We start from the raw sequence: 17,020 nt of genomic DNA on the forward strand, positions 1-17,020 counted from the left end.
CCCTTCAACAACGGGCAATAAAGAAGAGATTGTACAAAGTCTGGCAGAAAAGTTTGAAATGAATGAATCATTGACAAAGCAAGGGCATCATCAAAAACTCTAATGATTTGTCTCTTTTTATTGATTATACTTGGCTTTAAAAAAAAGCTTGTAAATATAACCTATTCGATCTCGAGATCAAAAAAAAGAAAAAGAACATAAGTAAAATTGATAATTTATCTTGTGCAACACTTGTTCGTGGCGCAATGAACACTCCGCGCACGTCTATTAACTGAATCACCAGAGAGAGTAGTTGATCTCCCCTTCCTTTTTTTCTCTCCCTAGATACATAATGGACTGTGGCACTTTTATAGCCCCATTAAGATGATCTAAGGAAGCGATGTATCGTATATGATCAAGACTACAAGATTATAGTGGGAAATAATCCAAAGAAAAAGAGATGGAAGAATTAACTAAAGTTACAAAAAGAGCTGTTGAAGGTCACACATCAGCAATCAGTCGCACAATGGAGCCTACACCATTTCTTCTCTAAACTATTCAAGCCTTGATTTATCCACACTCTTTATTTCCTTTTTTTTATTTTTTATTTTCTTTCTTCCCTTGGAGCGATGATGGGTGTAGTGAAGCGTTTAGTGCAGTTATGCTTGATCGTTCATTCAGTAACTGCATTCAGTCTTTCATGGTTTCAGTTTAAGATACCTGTACAAGTTGGAGGAACAGCCTTTGTGAGCTGGTCAGATTATGATTACTCTCTGCCTGTGACTATAAAGCTTGCTGTTCAAAATCCGGATGGTAGTCTATCCGGATTGTATACCTGGGACAATTTGCCTACAAACGTACTGCCTACAGCCATGCTAAACATACCAGAATCAGCCACGCCTGGTATCAATTACTATTTTGTTGGTTATCAAAATCCTTCTCAATATGCCACTTTGGGCCCCTTCATTCTATATAGTCAAAGCATGATTGAACCAACTACATCATACATTGTCAGTGGAGCCACTGCTTCTATACGTCCTACGTCCTCCGCTTCTGGAAACACTCGATCCTCAGGCACCCCAAAATCCACCGGTACTCCACGAGAGACATTCTTTCCAGAACCTTCAGGTTCTTCATTGTCAACTGGAGCTATAGCTGGTATTGCTGTTGGCGGAGCTGTTGTCGTGATTGGAGCCATAGCTGCTCTTATTGTAAGCGTGCTGCTTTTTTTTTTTTTAATACTCATGATCTATATAGCTCCTTTTACGAAGAAAGAAGAAGAACAAGAAAAGTGCTGATAGCCAAGATAACAATAACAATAACAATAATAATCAACAACAATACATGTCTATGCCTGTTCCACAAAAGGACGAATTTTCAGGTCCTGATTCGACAGCCATTCAAATGAGTCAGCAGCCTTTCATGACCGGGCCTGAAGGACAATACACACCTTCGTTCTTACCACCTTATTCTGGCCCTCAACAACAAATGCAACAAACACATTCGTATTATTCACAACAACATTCATCTAATATTGAATCTGCACACGATTACACAACCAACACGGAAGCATCTCTCTCTCCACAAATGACAACCAGCACTGCACCTTATAACGCAGATCCTTTAATGCATGGCAAGACAATGTTACCAAGTGAAACTTCATCTGGAGGACTCACCGTGAATGATCCTACCTTGTTACTCCTCTCCTCCATGTCCGCACCCAATTACCAAAAACCCGAAACGACGTATCAGAAGCCTGACGAAGTTCATCCTAACAACAAACCACATGAGACCTAATGAAACGCGACTTGTGTAGTTATTATGTATTTGTATTGACTTTATAATAGTAATTTGATCCTTTTTATAAAGAATTTCCGCCCTTTTCTTTTTTTGGAGAGTTCTTTTATGCAAAACTTTTAGATAAAGGTGTACATAGCATGACCTCACAGTCGTCGTTTTACCACGCTCACATTGAGCTTTGGTTTTAATAAAGAAGGAACGATAATGCCAAGTATATTTGGTTATATTGTAATAATAGCTTAGAATGTCATAAAAAGTATATGGATATTTAAATCTGGGTCACTCAAATACACAATGGAGTTTCACGAAACTACTTTTGTGAGGTTATTTTTCTTTTCTTGGCTGAGTATACACCATTTCCAGAAAGAGGTGTCGCGCTGGCTTGTCGCTTTTTCGTATAAATTGTATTATAAAAATTGAAAAAATGCGATTTTATTTTCTGAAAAGACTGTACAGTAGGCTTTTTCAAAAAGAGAGGGAGAGTATGAATAGTCAAAAAAAAGGAATGATCTGAAAGCGTTGCCATTTAGCAAGTAGTTTATACTAAACAATCATGCATAACCTGTCTGGAAGAATCAGGCTCATTATGTAATGTTGACAAGGATTTGTAATTGGATTTAGTCGTCAAATGTGCGAGGAAAAGGATGTTAAATTGACCAAGGATGGATACTTTTTGTGTCAAAGACATTAGTTTGTTGGTCAAAATGCGAATGGAGGAAATAAAACATATTCATTGGATTATTTTAATCGGCTATTGAATAATAAAGACTGCTATTGGCCGTGGAAAGCAGGATATGGGAAGTTGCATTGACAATAAAGTTTACACCAATACAAGAAAGGGAGCGCCCGGTTCCTATTTGCTACATCATCTTGTGTGTGTGTATATATATGTGTGTAAGCGTGCGTGGGTACCTATGATTTATACTGTTCAATAAAGAAAAAAAACCCCTGAGGAGCCATCTTATGCTTTGATGAACAACTTTTTTTTTACGATGGTCATCATTTGGCAATAACGTGTCGTTTTTACTTTGAAAATAAAACTCACACAAAGCACTTCATTAAATGAAATGAGATCACCTGAGTTAATTATAAAATAAACTGGGGGGAACGTCCTCTGAGAAAGATGAATTGAATGAAAGAAGAGTCAAGGTAAAGTTTGGCCCAGCAAAGGTTTCACTCTTCTTTGGATAAACAAAAAGAATGCATCTTATTTCTCATGGGAAGTAAAAGGGAAAACCAAACAAAAAAAAAATTCATGCAAAAGGGAAAAAGTGGTGGTGTGATTAAATTGAATAAAACTATAAAAGGGATATTCAGTTACCCACTTTTTTTTCTCTTCTTTTATTATTATCAAACATGGACTCACAATTCCCTGAACAAGAAGATTTGAATAATACCGTAGACTCTTACTCTGTTACCATCAATGGCTTTATCTTTTGCACGCGTCATGGTTTGGAGGTCTGTGATAAATGTCCTACAGACAATCGTCCGGCGAATAACATGATAGTTGAAGACATGCTACATGAAAAGATGACTGAAGAAGAATACACTAATAAATGGAAAGGTGATGATCGAGAGCCTCTCTCCGTGGCTCACAAGTGGACCAGGGTTGAGAAAGGTAAACCTGGCTGCATGGAACACAAGAAGGTGGCGTGTGAGGAATGCTTCAACTGGGGTGAAAAACTCTATCGCAGTGTTCACGGTGGCCGTAAGCCAAGAGTGTCTCGTCTTCAACGCAAAAATCGTGAAAACGCTGAGCGCTTGACATAGTTTTAATAATAAACAGATTGTTTTTATGCTTGCATTAGTTTATTCTTTTTAACACCTATAAAATACGCCAATTGGTCTTTTCCCATGGCTTCGTAGCAGGTTTTTAAATAATCATAAGACTTGCTTAAAAGTTCTTTGACTTCAACCTGTTCCTCATGTTCCATCAGTTTTTCCCAGTTTTTGACCGCAATAGAAAACGATGCTTCACTCAGTATAAAATCATGGATCTTGAAATAAGCTTCTGCCAAGTCAAAATGAGCCCTTGACTGTACCTTACGATATTCGTTCAGCTGACGGAAGTAGAGGTCCCTGTTGTTTGTCTTCTCTAGTCTTTGATTGTCAATGATTTGAACAATCTTGGCTAAATAAGGTATCGATCCCCGGATATCATTCTTGCTCTGTAATTGATGTACCACTTGTGATAGGACTTGGATCTCTAACAAGTGAACAGGGTTTACACTGTGAGAGTAAAGTGACTGTGGTTGCATGAATGTGCCGTCAAAGAAAAGAGAAAAAAAAAAAGAAAAGGAAAGAGAGAGAGAAAATTAGAGAGTCACACAGAGAATTTGTTCAAATGAACCTCTTTACAGACACACACACACACACACTGACACTTGTTGAGTCACATTAAACCAAATCAAAAGAATGCATAAAAGGGATCATGTCTTTTGCGCTTTGTTATGATGGTCAATACTTTTCTTTTTCTTTTTTTTTTAAAAGATGCATGTATCTTTACGTGACCGTGAAAAAAAAATTATGCGTCAAAAATGTACTTGTTTCTCTTCCTTCCTCTTCTTTAACAAAACAGCCTAAAGTATGGGAAAGAGAAAAGGCGGTACAGTCTTTACTTCGTCTGTGCCTGGCATGGAATTTGATCTTGAAGGGCCTACGGTAGATCATCTCTTTGACATTTCAGCCATTCAAAACAAAATTGTCTATCAAGACATTTATGCTCAACTTGATGAATGGGAGGTCCTAGAAGAAAGGTAATGACCTTCATACATCCTGTATGTTGGGTATATAGATATCTTAAACTTTATCTTTAGTGACGCCGTTCCTTATTTACCAGCAAGGACAGAGCCTGTCAACGTCAAGGTAGGCACTGAAGAAAAGACGACAGTTCGAATCGATTTATTTGGCTCCATTCAACTTGGTAAGACTCTCTCTTTTCTATTATCTGTTGATCCAATTATTCTTCTGTAGCAAACCACTTTAAATATAAAAAAGGCTACGTGCTCAACACAGGAGGAAACACATGGGGCTTAGATTTCGTGCCCAAAGTAGAATCCAGGGACACGAGTCCCTTTATTCAGTATCTTGCTGTTGCTGGCTACAGGGGCGCTTCTGAGGAACGCATCGGATTGAATGAATATCAACCAACAGGGACATATAAGAACTGTGTTCAGCTTTGGAAGCTCAAGTTATCGGTGAAGCAAGAACCAGAAGAGCCACTTTTGGATGTGTGCATTCTGCATGATTTTGGTGCTGTGTACGACCTCAAGTGGTGTCCTTATGGTGTCTATGAAGAGGTAATGAGAGAATGATTATGTTTTGCTTGTACTCATGTACAAATTACAGGTGCTCGAAGACACAGGAAATGGATTACCCAAACTAGGTATATTAGCCATGGCTTGTGGAGATGGTACGATCAGAACCTTGGTTGTGCCACACCCTGACGCGCTCAGAAAGAGCTTAAATTTGAATCATAACACGGTATATCGTAAGTTGAGGTAAAAAAAAAAAAGAAAGGCGTAAAAAACACACAGAGAATTTGATACATACTGATTTATTAAATTAAAAAAAGTACGTGTCAAATCGAGTCGATGCACGTTTGCCGCCACGAATTCAAAACCGTTGACCATTCAGTGGGGTGGACATAAAAAACTTGCTTCAGGTGGAACAGGTAATGATGTTAGTATATGGAACATGGAGTCTGCCTTGACTCAACCAACCACACGCTACGGACAACACTTGATTTTCTCATATGTTGTCCTGGATTCCCCTTCAAAATGCATCACCTGGAGAGGCCAGGAAGATCCATACCACATCATCGTTTGTGGATTTGATGGACGAATACAAATGATTGATATACGTGATCCATGTATCCCTTTTACGTTTATGAGGTCTAGAGGTAACGTAGTCTTTGTACATTACGGTCTGTGTGCCCTTACAAAAATATAGGCCCTGTCTATGCGGCATGTTGGGTAGGTCATGCTCCCATGCTGTTGGTTGCAGGTAGTGAAGACTCAGTTCGTGGCATGACATACTATCCAGGCCTTACTCCTTGCTTGACAAAGTATGGAAATTTGCCTGGTCCATGTTGGTACTTGGGTACATCAGACCATCATGGCCAATTTCTTATGGCCACTGCCACTGGTTGGCTTGCATCAGCTAATATGTATCAATATAAAGGAAGAGTGGCGGTAAGTTGGTAATCCTTTGATAAATGTTTTTATAGACTAATCAGCCTGTATGATAGAGTCTCTATCATTACTATATTTATAAACTTTGCTACAGCGAAGAAACAAACACCTATGTATATGCTGATGGCATAGGATTTAAAGTAAGATATTCTAATATTTACTCTACTCATATTAAAATGTATTATAGTCACAGGAAGAGATCGCAAAGACCCCACAATATGAGCTTTTCACTGTAGGAGAAGTGTCTCTTCAAAGGGTAACTATAGATCAATGCTCATGACGTTTATTCTCACGCATACAAATAAATAGGCGGTGTGGAACCCCAACAGGAGGACGGCAGGATTTATCGCCTCTGCCGGTTCTGCGGGGCTATGTCGAATTGAGTTTGAAGGACGAGGATCCAAATGGGAATAAAGACATTTAAATTCAGCCAATTTACAAACCGACACTATTTCATTCACCCCCCTTCCCCCAAAGTTTTTTGTTTCCCCCTTTGTGTGTGTATACAATTGAGTGTGTGTATAAGTGAGAAAAGATGACAAAGGAACATGAGATTATCAAGCATGACGAATTGATCCAACAAGAAAACTCGATTGATTATGTTCAAAACCTTCGTTCGTCTGAAGAATGGGAAGAAGTTATAGCTTATGAGCATATGTCTTCTTCAGCCAAGTCTCACTCATTGACAGCGACTACCTTGAGAGGAGAAGGTATGATCGGTAGACTTCCTTTAAAATTTTACAACAAAGATAAGACGGAATGTGTCATGGTAGCCCATTTTGGCATCAAGCTGTAAGACATGTGTACTTTATTTATCGCTTATAGTAACATATCAGTAGATGTGGTCATGATGGTATTATTCATGGTGGTCTTGCTGCTACCATTCTAGATGAAATGCTTGCTTATGTGGTAAGAAAACAGAATTTGTATAAAAAATAATATTTTAATGTATCAACATAGACTATACCCAATTTACCCAATCTGACAGGTTTCACAGCCAATCTGAATGTTGATTATCGTAAACCGATCATTGCCAATCAGTGGGTCATTATCAAGGGCAAGCTTGAAAAATTGGAAGGTCGTAAAGCATGGGGGAAAGCATCGATTGAATCGCTTGATCATGTTCTCTTGACAGAAGCAACAGCTTTATACATTAGTCCACGTACAGATGGACCTGTTACCAAATTTTGATTGTATGGCCGCACACACTTTTAGACAACAACAAAGATTATATTATTAAACAAATAAAGTTCTCTCTTTCTTTAATAGATTTGTTTTACATCATTGTTATCTGATCTATCAAAAGCTAGATTTAGCGTCAGGACGTGCATATTCTATCTGGTCAAAAGGAAGAAAAGAACTTATTCACCTTTACTGCTACCCTCTTTTTTCTATACATATTCTTTTGGACCCTGCTTTGAGAGTAATGATGAATTCGATTTCAGATAGGCTGCGATGTCATTTTATGCAGGATGTGACAGGCAAATTACGTCTTTTTACAAATTAAAAAAAAGTATAAAAAGAGTGTAAAGGGTCCTTTTGTCACTTTTATTATACAAGTTCGAAATGACTCATCAAATATTTCCTTCCATTCTTGACAATGACCTCTACAAGTTCACCATGCAGAACGCTGTCTTTACTTATTACAAGAGAGATATTCCCGTTGTGTATCAGTTTACAAACAGAGAGAAGCAACTTCAACTGAACGCTGAAGCTGTTGACTGGCTTCAGAAGCAAATCGATGGTAAGCTTCTTTTATAATAATTTTTGCTCTTATGCTTACCATTTCCTCAAAATAGACCTGGAGAATCTTCGATTGACAGATGCAGAACGTGAATACTTGTCAGGCTATCCTTACTTTCAACAAGACTATATCGACTTTTTATATCAATTTCGCTACAAACCAAAGGAACAAGTGAAACTCAAATTTGACAAGACAACCAATGACCTTGAACTAGAAGTGGTTGGCAATTGGCATGAGACAATTCTTTATGAAGTTCCTTTACTGGCTCTCATTTCTGAAGCTTATTTCCGTTTTGTTGACAAGGACTGGAACTATGACGGTCAATACGAGCATGCAGCCGAAAAGACACGCGCCTTGTTGGAACATGGTTGTGCATTTGCAGAGTTTGGTACGCGTCGACGACGTGACTTCAAAACGCAGGATACGGTCATACGCGCATTAAAGGAAACCTTTGAAACTTACAAAACCAACTGTCTACAGGAAGGAAAGGAGGTCAAGGGTCTATTGACAGGTACAAGTAATGTATACTTTGCTATGAAATACGCAATGAATGCGATTGGTACTGTTGGTAAGTTGCTTATTATTATTATTTTCTGTTTTACTCATTCATTTTAGCTCATGAGTTCTTCATGGCCGTTTCTGCTCTTGAAAATGTTCAGCACGCTAATCGTGAAACACTTGACATATGGCACAAGGTGTACAAGGGAGCACTTGGCATCGCATTGACAGATACGTTCACAACCCCTATCTTCTTGAAGGATTTCCAATATGACTTGGCAAGTGTGTATACCGGTGTACGTCATGATTCGGGTGATCCTATGCAATTTACAGAGACCATGGTGAATCACTACAAGTCCATTGGGATTGATCCTAGCACAAAGACGATTGTATTCTCTGATTCTCTCAATGTGGAAAGAGCTATTGCTCTATATGACCATGCAAAGAAGCTGGGTATCAAGCCTAGCTTTGGTATCGGAACATCGCTCACAAATGACTTTAAAAAGGCGAGTGATGGAAAGACAAAGAGCAAGCCTTTGAACATTGTGATCAAGATTAAAGAGTGTATAGGAAAACGCGTGATAAAATTAAGTGATGATGTTTTGAAACACAGTGCAGATGAAGCAACCATTTCAGCATTTGAACACGAGTTGGGCATAACTAAATAAAGATGAATGTATAGACTATAGAGAAAAAGGGTCATTTAAAGTATAGTTTTTAAGTAAACAATTTGAAGTCACAAAGAATGTGTCTACTATATAAAAAATGATTATGTGTGTAATTGAAATAAACATGGACTTTACCAAAGGCAAAAATTGGAAACAACCCTTCAAGGGCAAAAGAAAATCAAAAAAAAGTGTCTCTCAAGAAGAGGTATCACTCTCACCTTCCTATGAGTTCTTGGAAGAGATACGACAAAGGGATCCATTGAATAAAGCATGTGCTGATTGTTCAGCTGAGAACCCAGAGTGGTGTTCGATCAATTTGGGTGTTGTGATTTGCATAGGTAAATACAACAGGGGCGTAGCATAAACATATCTAGATGATATTTACCATAAAAGAAATGAGCCATGATATTTTATTATAGAATGCTCTGGGGTTCACCGTAGTCTTGGTACACATATTTCCAAAGTTCGATCGCTTACCCTCGACCTGTTTACACCGCAGGTGAGCCAGTTGATGCTCCTGATCGGAAACCAAAATGCCAACAGTATCTGGGAAGCATTGAAGCCAGAGAACAAACCAGAGTGGAATACGGATAAGGAGACAAGACACCAATTTATTTATGCAAAGTATGTTCAAAAGAGGTTCATGAAACCCAGTGAAGGTGCTCCATCTATGCAACTGCTAGAAGCACTTGAAAGTAAAAATGTGTTAAAGGCATTAGAAGCTATTGCACATGGAGCTGATGTAAATGACCCTTATCCAGTGGACATGCTATCCAACCCTGTGTCACTTGTACCATCTTCCAATGTTTTCTTACGTCTGCCTGTCTTGGATGTGCAAGGTAATCCTTATCCTGATAAGGTGATTGATATATCTATTCCGCCGCAATCAGCACCCAAGACCAAGAAAGAGTATTATGTGATCAGGTACCCGATACATCTTGCATTATATCATCATGACTTTACTATGGCCGAGCTTTTATTTCAGTATGGATCAGATACTCATAAGCTAGATGAAGTAACTGGATGTTCATTGGCTGATCTTATCGGTTATGGTCATCATGTCCTTCAAGATGATATATTCGAGTATTTAAATAACAAGAATCGATCAAGAGGACAAGCTCTCATAAGCAAGCTAAACCATATTCCATCAAAATAAATTATCTTTTTCCATAATAGTGAAAAGTATGAACATGGTTACACTAGGCAATAGAGGTGACTTTTTTCTCCTTTTTTCACGCTATAGAATTGAGGTCCTTTCTTCTTCTTTTTCTCTCTCTTTTTTTATATATTTATTATATCCTATATATAGCGCTAATACAAATACAAGCTGTATTTTCGCTATTATATAAAATCATTCAATGGAAGCTATAAACAAAAAGGTATGTCTCTATTGTCTGCTGGTGCATAATGCCCTTAACAACAAATATGTAGCGACCTATGCCCTTTGCAGTGTTAAAAGTACAGCTTAAAAAGTTAGTTGAGCAATATGATAAAACGGGCAAGGGAGTCATATTTACAAGAGATTTAATTACATTAATTGGTCGGTTCGAAGAAAGTAACGATATCCTCCTCTTGACAGACGAACAAAAGAAGGCTATTTTGCCCTATACTTCAAGCAATCCCGATTTAGAAATGACACCAGATGATATCTTGAATCTACTCAAGATTGTATGTACTTGTCCTCAAGTATCCATCTCAGCACCGACTTCTTCAAGAATGTTATTGGATAGTAGACCGAGACTATCTCCTCCTTTAAGTTCAAATAAATCAATGCCTTGGAAGAAAAGAAGAGCATCGTTTGCAAATAATAATCGTCTTGAACATGAAGAACTCAGAGTAAATACTCGTGTTATGGATATAGATTTGATATTGATATTCTTTTAGAAGAGTCTGATTCAATTTAAACATGACGAGGAAGAAGAAGAAGAAGAAGTGAACAACAACAATAATAGTACGACTAATAACAACAGTAATAATAATACCAATGAGATTAATGCCATACCAACCGACGATGAGAGTGATAGCCAAGTAAACTATAGATATAAAATAATCTTTACTTAAAACTAAAGCATACACATATATGTAGCATTCGACTCAAGACTTGGCAAGATACTATCAACGATCACTTGCACTCACCAACCGACTAAGATCTTCTGAAAAAAGTTTAGCTTCGATGGCACGTGATAATGAAGACCGTATCGTACAATTACAAAACAGGGTAGAAGACATGCACCAAGAAGTTGTCAAGCAAAGAAAAGAGATTCAAGAATACAAGGGAAAGGAACAAAAGAGTCTTGAACAAATAAGTGCAGTAAGCTTTCTTATGTAAAACTAGATGATAAACGAGGCCATGTAACGACTTAATAACTTTATTATTTAGCTCGAATCCCACATCTCTCAAATACAGCGTTCTGAGACAGATCAAAAGCAAGTGTACATGTCTATCAAGCTACTATTTGATGAAAAATGCCGTAAGTTAGATCCATATGTATATATATGATTTGAACTTACTTTTTGTATCTAGGCGAGACTCAACAGTTACAGGAGCTATTAAAACAAAAAGAAGCAGACCTTGAAAAGACAGAAAGTTTACTCTGTAATTTCCAGCAAGAGGTTCAGAACCTAAGTAAAGAAAGAAAACGATTGATTGAACTGCAGAACGATCTTGAGCAGGAGCTGGAAGTGTCAGTAAAGGCTCATCAGCAATTGGCAGAACAAAAGTCAGAAAATGAAAAGCTAAAAGAGATCATTGATACGTTAAAGACAGACTTGGATGAAGCTCTTTTACTCTCCAATGAAAGCGAACTCAACTTTGCAATGGGTAGAAGACAATCTAATGCCTCTGTCAAGGTATGAAATACATATATGTCAACTTGCGACTTTAATTCAACTTTTGCTTCATATAGACATTAAATGCTGAACTAGATCAATTAAAGACAGTTCAAGACGAAAAAGACTTTTACAAGTCAATTGCCACCGAAGCAAAAGAGGGCCTTGACCGAGTTCAAAATGAGTTGGAGTATCTCAAAAAGGAACTAAGCGATGAGAACCGATCACTTGTTCATGAATTGACAGAATTCAAGCTCAAGAGCAACCAAGTTGCGACTGTGATAGATATTCAACAAGACGATATCTGGTCTCAATCTCGAATCACTCGCCGCACAAATCATAAACGAAAGAAGAGGATGGTGCATGATTATCATGAGGTATATAGCAAAACAGTATAGCAACATTTAGATTGACACCTGTATAGAGTATAAGCTCAAACCCTTTTATAAATGAGACAGCCATAGTGATTCATCCTCAACAGAGAGTGCTAAGTCGTAAAGATGACAAGATAGTAACGAATACGGTGACATTTGCACTTTACACAGTTCTTGTCTATTTCTTTGGTATCATCACGTCTACCTTCTTACTGGACAGTCAGGGTGGTAGCATCGAGCAAGCCCTGGTGGCTGCTGCATCTGCATCAGGAGAGCCCAAGAGTAAAGTGTGGGAAATAGTATTCTATTGGTTGCAGAAGTTGCTTGTTGAACCTCAAGGCTTGCCTGTCTCTTAAAGAGACAAGGAGCGGTTATTTAATTGCATTCGTGGGAAATATCTTTTACATAAAAATCAATCTTTTTTTTTTCTTTGTTTTTCTTCTTTCTGCCCAACATGTTTGCTTCTCGTCAATTCACTCGTAAAACAGTAAAGTCAATGGTTTAAACAAAGGCCAAGTATAATAAATCATTCATGTATATCTTTAGCTTATTCGTACCTTTGCTACTGCTACCAAAAGTCCTAATGTTTGTGTATATTCGCATTATAAAAATGACATGTTACTAAGACCCTTAACAGGACGTTGTGATCGCCAGTGCTGTTAGAACACCAGTGGGTTGTTTTGGAGGTTCTTTGAAATCTCTTTCTGCTACGCAACTCGGTTCTATTGCTGTCAGAGCTGCTATCGAAAGAGCAGGTATATATGATATCTCTACACATACAATAGACAGTTATCAACCATTTATAAAAAAAATAGGTATCTCGCCCAGTGATATTGAGGAAGCATACATCGGTAATGTCCTTCAAGCCAACCTTGGTCAGTCCCCTGCTCGTCAAGCTGTTCTTGGTGCAGGCTGTCCTGAATCAACCGAGGCAACGACGATCAACAAGGTCTGTGCCTCAGGTATGAAGGCAGTTATGCTTGCCACCCAGGCTATCAAAAACGGTGACCGTTCTGTGATGGTCGCTGGTGGCATGGAAAGCATGTCCAATGCTCCGTAAGTTTCACCCGGACCTGAAAGCACATGAAAATGACTAATGAAACTCCGGTTGAATTAGCTATTATGCCCCTCGTAATGCTGCATATGGACATCAACAATTGAATGATGCAATCGTCAAGGATGGTCTTTGGGATGCCTATAATAACATTCATATGGTACGTCTTTAAATAATAATAATGATAAAACGAAGGCTTACATATAAATATAGGGTGGATGTGCTGAAAATACTGCCACCAATTACAACATCACAAGAGAACAACAGGATGAGCATGCAATTGAATCTTATAGACGTGCTGCCAAGGCTTGGGAGGTAAAAAAAAAAAAAAAAACGCTTCATGCTGATATGTAATACTTTATAGAGTGGTGTCTTTGAAAATGAAATTGCACCTGTTACCGTCAAGAGCAGAAAGGGAGAGACTGTGGTCAAGATTGATGAAGAATATACCAACGTAAACTTTGACAGAATCAAGACTCTTCGTCCTGTCTTCAAGAAGGATGGTACGGTGACTGCTGCTAATGCCAGTACATTGAACGACGGTGCCTCTGCTCTTGTTCTGATGTCCCGTGCCAAGGCAGAAGCTTTGGGCGTGAAGCCATTAGCTCGTATTATCTCTTATGCTGATGCTGCTACTAAGCCTATTGATTTCACCATTGCCCCCGCTTTGGCCTTACCTGTTGCTCTTGAAAAAGCAGGATTAAAGAAGGATGATATCAGCAAGTTTGAATTAAATGAGGCTTTTAGTGTTGTTGCTCGTGTGAATGAACAGGTAAGACCATGAAAAAAAAAAAAAGAATACCTGGACGTTAACTCATCCGTACATTAGCTTATGGAATTGGACCCTAGCAAGGTGAACGTGGCTGGTGGCGCCGTTGCCCTCGGTCATGCCATTGGGTAAGTCAGAACTGATGTTTGTTGTGTTTTCAATTAATTATTCTCTTGTAGTTCTTCTGGTTCTCGCATCATTGTCACCTTGACCCATCTCTTGAAATCAGGCGAATATGGTGCTGCTGCTGTCTGTAATGGCGGTGGTGCAGCCTCTGCTATTGTCATTCAAAGAGAATAGATATATATATAAATATATAAAATAGAATAAAAATGGGGAACAATTTATTTATTATTGAATTGTACAACTTTGCTTCGTTTGCATTGACTCATTTCTATGTTGTCTCCACTCATCTTGTGCTGATTCTAACCCAATCTTCATATAATATGCAGAATAAGCATAAGACTAATAAAAAAGGGGGATTTAATATACAATGTTTAAATAACAATATAAATACCCTTTTCCACGCCTCTTCTATTTCTGGTAAAAACTCTTTTCCTAGCCTTTCCTTCAACGCCTTCATCAATGCTCGACCGATACTGTCAAAATGATCCGCATTGACGCCATAATAGTAATGCCTTGCACCAAGCTCTTGCAGTTGATACCTGAAATCTTCTGTGACTGGTTCATGCTCCGTGTTACTGACTTCTGTTACCAATTCAGGAAAGGTCAGTGCACCCACACCTTTTCTTTTAAGAGCATTCATTTCACGTATATTGGATTGAGTGGGCATACGAGCGAGATAGGATATGAACCCTGCAAATGCTCTGGCTTGTTGAACGATATTAGTAAATAAGAAACGTAATGTTGAATCAGATTCAAACAAGGCATTATAAAATGCCAGTCCGAATGCATGAGAAGGGGATATGGTTGGGTCATCATGGTCAAGTCGAATGCCACACAAGTGTTCCCAGGTATAGCGAATGATATCAATGTGTGCTTGAGTAGGTGAAGGTGGAGGCAGTTTTGGAAATAATAAAGTACCGTGTGTTTTAGTGAAATCGAGTGATATCGAAGGAGTAGGTGGACGCATAATGAGAAGAAAAGAGAAAGGAAATGAAATCATATGCCTGAGGTCCCTTTTGTCAATAAGAAGAAAATACAGAAACAAAAAATAGGTTCTCCTTAATTCAGGTCCAATGATAAAAAAAACAAAGGAGGCTACCAAGAAAAACTATAAATAACACTTTTTTTTAAATTAAAAATGCCATTCTGATAGAAAGAAACAAAGAAAGTGTGCATATTTGGTGGGTTTGAAAAATCCAGTAAAGAAAAGACAGTCTTTTTTTTTTTTTTTTTTTTTTTTTTCTTTTGTTGTCAAAATGAACAACAATTATAATCAATATACACAACAACAACAACAACAAGGCTATAATAATGCTTATTATCCAGTTTATGGAGATCCAAATACACAATACTCAAACCAACCATACCCAAACTATGATTATTATTACCAACAAAATAACCAATATTATCAACAATTAGAAGCATATAATAACCAACAGGCTGTTAATCCTACTAATACTTATGGAAACTATGATCAACACCAGAATTTAACACATTGGAACTATTATGGACACTATTATCCTCAACAACAACAACAACCTTTTCAAAGACCTATTAAATACAATAATAAATCAGTAAAGAACTCTGCAAACACTTTTAATAATCCTGCTGCAGACACCCGACCAATGTAAGTTGATTAAAACTATAACTTGTCTTCTTTACTCATGTTACTGTAGGAGCAAATATTGTTGCAATAGAATACTAAAGAGTGTACAAGCCATTGCACAACATGAGAGTTTACATATCAAATGTCCACAATGTGACTTTATGTGCTTAAAGTCATTCTTGGAAGAGCATGAAGAACAATATCATGGAAAACCAAGCACAAAGAAACAGTAAGTAGCTCTGAAAAAAAAAAAAGAGAGGAACTCTATTAAAATATTTTTTATATAGATCTAGGCCAGACGGTATTGTGCCTCCTAATGCTCCGAAATTAGACACACCAGAACAGCTTGCAGCATGGATCGCTGAGAGAAAGAAGAACTGGCCAAGCCAAACGAATGTTGAACGAAAGGTATGGTGTCAATCATAAAAATAATAGACTGGTCTATTGACAAAGCGGGGGTATTATTACTTAGACGCGTGAGGAAGCAGAAAAGATGGCAAGAGGAGAGTTACCATTGAAGCGTAAAGCCAATTCGCAGCAAGGACCGAATAAACGACAGGCTGTGAGCAATCAATCAAACGAAGAGAAGGATAATAATGACGATGATGACCTTATGGACCCAGAAAAGGATGCCATTACCTCAAAAGATCCATCATCAATAGGAAAGATTTCATTACCTGAAGAGAATAAGCCAAAGAGAAAATGTATATATTTTATTAAAGGAAGGTGTAATAAGGGAAGTAAATGCACTTTCTTGCATGAACGACCTACAACCAATGGACCCAAGCAAGTAACAGTCATAAGGAAGCGACCCAACTTGCTTTATAAGGTATTGGTGAACAGTTATGCATATAAAGAGACAGTTCTGACTGTGATTAAATAGCTTTTGGAAAAGGACATTATGCAAGAAAAGAGCGTGATCTTGCAATGCTTTAGATATTTAGTAGATAACAACTTTTTTGGAAAAGAAAAAACTACCACGACTACTACTCCTATTACTGACATAGACAACAACAACCATGCCGCTATCCCCGTAGAAGAAGAGGACGATACCAAAGAACACATAGAACAACTTGCATAAATATTTTCTTAATAAAATGATACAAACCATAAAGCAGTCACTTATGGCTGCTTCAGTTTAAATGCGTTATGCAAGCTTATTTCCTACACTTTACGAAAAGGTTCACTTAAAGAGCGGATCAAGTACTGTTCACTGTTCTTCATGGGGTATCTTTGTGTACAAAACATAACAAAACCTTCCTCTTCTTTAGAAAACATTCAAAAGAAATAATGCGTTCATTGTTTTTCTAGTTTTATTGACAATATGTATACAAATGGTTTTTATTTAAATAATAAATACACAAAAAGAGCTGTATATAA

The 17,020-nt window shown here is 37.8% G+C and overlaps 11 protein-coding genes across 11 annotated transcripts; 9 read left to right on the forward strand and 2 right to left on the reverse strand.

Annotated features, from left to right (window-relative positions):
- Nucleotides 1-581: 581 nt before the first annotated feature.
- On the forward strand, nucleotides 582-1,776 carry RHIMIDRAFT_288019 (uncharacterized protein; the record flags this gene model as incomplete). The annotated part of the gene is made up of 2 exons (XM_023613527.1): nucleotides 582-1,190; nucleotides 1,237-1,776. Exons 1-2 carry the CDS (start codon nucleotides 609-611, stop codon nucleotides 1,774-1,776), a joined length of 1,122 nt encoding a protein of 373 aa, XP_023470736.1. The 5' UTR covers nucleotides 582-608.
- Nucleotides 1,777-3,135: 1,359 nt separating this feature from the next.
- Nucleotides 3,136-3,549, forward strand: RHIMIDRAFT_243156 (uncharacterized protein; the record flags this gene model as incomplete). Its single annotated transcript, XM_023609905.1, has 1 exon — nucleotides 3,136-3,549. One exon carries the CDS (start codon nucleotides 3,136-3,138, stop codon nucleotides 3,547-3,549), a length of 414 nt encoding a protein of 137 aa, XP_023470737.1.
- A 23-nt stretch (nucleotides 3,550-3,572) lies between these two features.
- On the reverse strand, nucleotides 3,573-4,037 carry RHIMIDRAFT_232471 (uncharacterized protein; the record flags this gene model as incomplete). Its single annotated transcript, XM_023607748.1, has 1 exon — nucleotides 3,573-4,037. One exon carries the CDS (start codon nucleotides 4,035-4,037, stop codon nucleotides 3,573-3,575), a length of 465 nt encoding a protein of 154 aa, XP_023470738.1.
- Nucleotides 4,038-6,507: 2,470 nt separating this feature from the next.
- On the forward strand, nucleotides 6,508-7,163 carry RHIMIDRAFT_196139 (Thioesterase/thiol ester dehydrase-isomerase; the record flags this gene model as incomplete). Its single annotated transcript, XM_023606098.1, has 3 exons — nucleotides 6,508-6,764; nucleotides 6,812-6,881; nucleotides 6,933-7,163. 3 exons carry the CDS (start codon nucleotides 6,508-6,510, stop codon nucleotides 7,161-7,163), a joined length of 558 nt encoding a protein of 185 aa, XP_023470739.1.
- Nucleotides 7,164-7,491: 328 nt separating this feature from the next.
- RHIMIDRAFT_209936 (nicotinate phosphoribosyltransferase) lies at nucleotides 7,492-9,220 on the forward strand. Its single transcript, XM_023607164.1, has 3 exons — nucleotides 7,492-7,716; nucleotides 7,772-8,284; nucleotides 8,332-9,220. The coding sequence occupies exons 1-3, from the start codon at nucleotides 7,539-7,541 to the stop codon at nucleotides 8,880-8,882; spliced, it is 1,242 nt and encodes a 413-aa protein (XP_023470740.1). The 5' UTR covers nucleotides 7,492-7,538; the 3' UTR covers nucleotides 8,883-9,220.
- RHIMIDRAFT_184917 (Arf GTPase activating protein) lies at nucleotides 9,145-9,381 on the forward strand (the record flags this gene model as incomplete). The annotated part of the gene is made up of 2 exons (XM_023605841.1): nucleotides 9,145-9,220; nucleotides 9,302-9,381. Coding segments are annotated over 2 exons (156 nt in total), but the record flags the coding sequence as incomplete, so codon positions are not given.
- A 12-nt stretch (nucleotides 9,382-9,393) lies between these two features.
- Nucleotides 9,394-10,038, forward strand: RHIMIDRAFT_243161 (uncharacterized protein; the record flags this gene model as incomplete). The annotated part of the gene is made up of 1 exon (XM_023609906.1): nucleotides 9,394-10,038. One exon carries the CDS (start codon nucleotides 9,394-9,396, stop codon nucleotides 10,036-10,038), a length of 645 nt encoding a protein of 214 aa, XP_023470742.1.
- Nucleotides 10,039-10,169: 131 nt separating this feature from the next.
- Nucleotides 10,170-11,354, forward strand: RHIMIDRAFT_252760 (uncharacterized protein). Its single transcript, XM_023610971.1, has 3 exons — nucleotides 10,170-10,718; nucleotides 10,767-10,910; nucleotides 10,969-11,354. Exons 1-3 carry the CDS (start codon nucleotides 10,320-10,322, stop codon nucleotides 11,209-11,211), a joined length of 786 nt encoding a protein of 261 aa, XP_023470743.1. The 5' UTR covers nucleotides 10,170-10,319; the 3' UTR covers nucleotides 11,212-11,354.
- A 1,185-nt stretch (nucleotides 11,355-12,539) lies between these two features.
- On the forward strand, nucleotides 12,540-14,208 carry RHIMIDRAFT_232477 (thiolase; the record flags this gene model as incomplete). Its single annotated transcript, XM_023607749.1, has 9 exons — nucleotides 12,540-12,572; nucleotides 12,632-12,670; nucleotides 12,723-12,840; nucleotides 12,901-13,141; nucleotides 13,203-13,299; nucleotides 13,353-13,454; nucleotides 13,504-13,911; nucleotides 13,969-14,036; nucleotides 14,088-14,208. The coding sequence occupies 9 exons, from the start codon at nucleotides 12,540-12,542 to the stop codon at nucleotides 14,206-14,208; spliced, it is 1,227 nt and encodes a 408-aa protein (XP_023470744.1).
- Nucleotides 14,209-14,259: 51 nt separating this feature from the next.
- On the reverse strand, nucleotides 14,260-15,001 carry RHIMIDRAFT_232478 (uncharacterized protein; the record flags this gene model as incomplete). Its single annotated transcript, XM_023607750.1, has 2 exons — nucleotides 14,260-14,373; nucleotides 14,426-15,001. The coding sequence occupies 2 exons, from the start codon at nucleotides 14,999-15,001 to the stop codon at nucleotides 14,260-14,262; spliced, it is 690 nt and encodes a 229-aa protein (XP_023470745.1).
- Nucleotides 15,002-15,284: 283 nt separating this feature from the next.
- RHIMIDRAFT_252775 (uncharacterized protein) lies at nucleotides 15,285-16,868 on the forward strand. The gene is made up of 5 exons (XM_023610972.1): nucleotides 15,285-15,661; nucleotides 15,711-15,869; nucleotides 15,928-16,048; nucleotides 16,113-16,469; nucleotides 16,524-16,868. Exons 1-5 carry the CDS (start codon nucleotides 15,291-15,293, stop codon nucleotides 16,719-16,721), a joined length of 1,206 nt encoding a protein of 401 aa, XP_023470746.1. The 5' UTR covers nucleotides 15,285-15,290; the 3' UTR covers nucleotides 16,722-16,868.
- Nucleotides 16,869-17,020: the final 152 nt, after the last annotated feature.

The sequence above is a fragment of the Rhizopus microsporus genome, assembly GCF_002708625.1.
Source record: "Rhizopus microsporus ATCC 52813 unplaced genomic scaffold scaffold_1, whole genome shotgun sequence".
Lineage (NCBI taxonomy): Eukaryota > Fungi > Mucoromycota > Mucoromycetes > Mucorales > Rhizopodaceae > Rhizopus > Rhizopus microsporus.

Coding starts and splice junctions, on each gene's coding strand:
- RHIMIDRAFT_252775 (XM_023610972.1), top strand. CDS start 15,291: ATGAACAACAATTATAATCAATATACACAACAACAACAACAACAAGGC. Junction 15,662..15,710: donor GCTGCAGACACCCGACCAAT/GTAAGTTGATTA, acceptor ATGTTACTGTAG/GAGCAAATATTGTTGCAATA. Junction 16,049..16,112: donor AAACGAATGTTGAACGAAAG/GTATGGTGTCAA, acceptor ATTATTACTTAG/ACGCGTGAGGAAGCAGAAAA.
- RHIMIDRAFT_252760 (XM_023610971.1), top strand. CDS start 10,320: ATGCCCTTTGCAGTGTTAAAAGTACAGCTTAAAAAGTTAGTTGAGCAA. Junction 10,719..10,766: donor TTGAACATGAAGAACTCAGA/GTAAATACTCGT, acceptor ATATTCTTTTAG/AAGAGTCTGATTCAATTTAA. Junction 10,911..10,968: donor ACGATGAGAGTGATAGCCAA/GTAAACTATAGA, acceptor ACATATATGTAG/CATTCGACTCAAGACTTGGC.
- RHIMIDRAFT_209936 (XM_023607164.1), top strand. CDS start 7,539: ATGACTCATCAAATATTTCCTTCCATTCTTGACAATGACCTCTACAAG. Junction 7,717..7,771: donor GCTTCAGAAGCAAATCGATG/GTAAGCTTCTTT, acceptor TCCTCAAAATAG/ACCTGGAGAATCTTCGATTG. Junction 8,285..8,331: donor GAATGCGATTGGTACTGTTG/GTAAGTTGCTTA, acceptor CATTCATTTTAG/CTCATGAGTTCTTCATGGCC.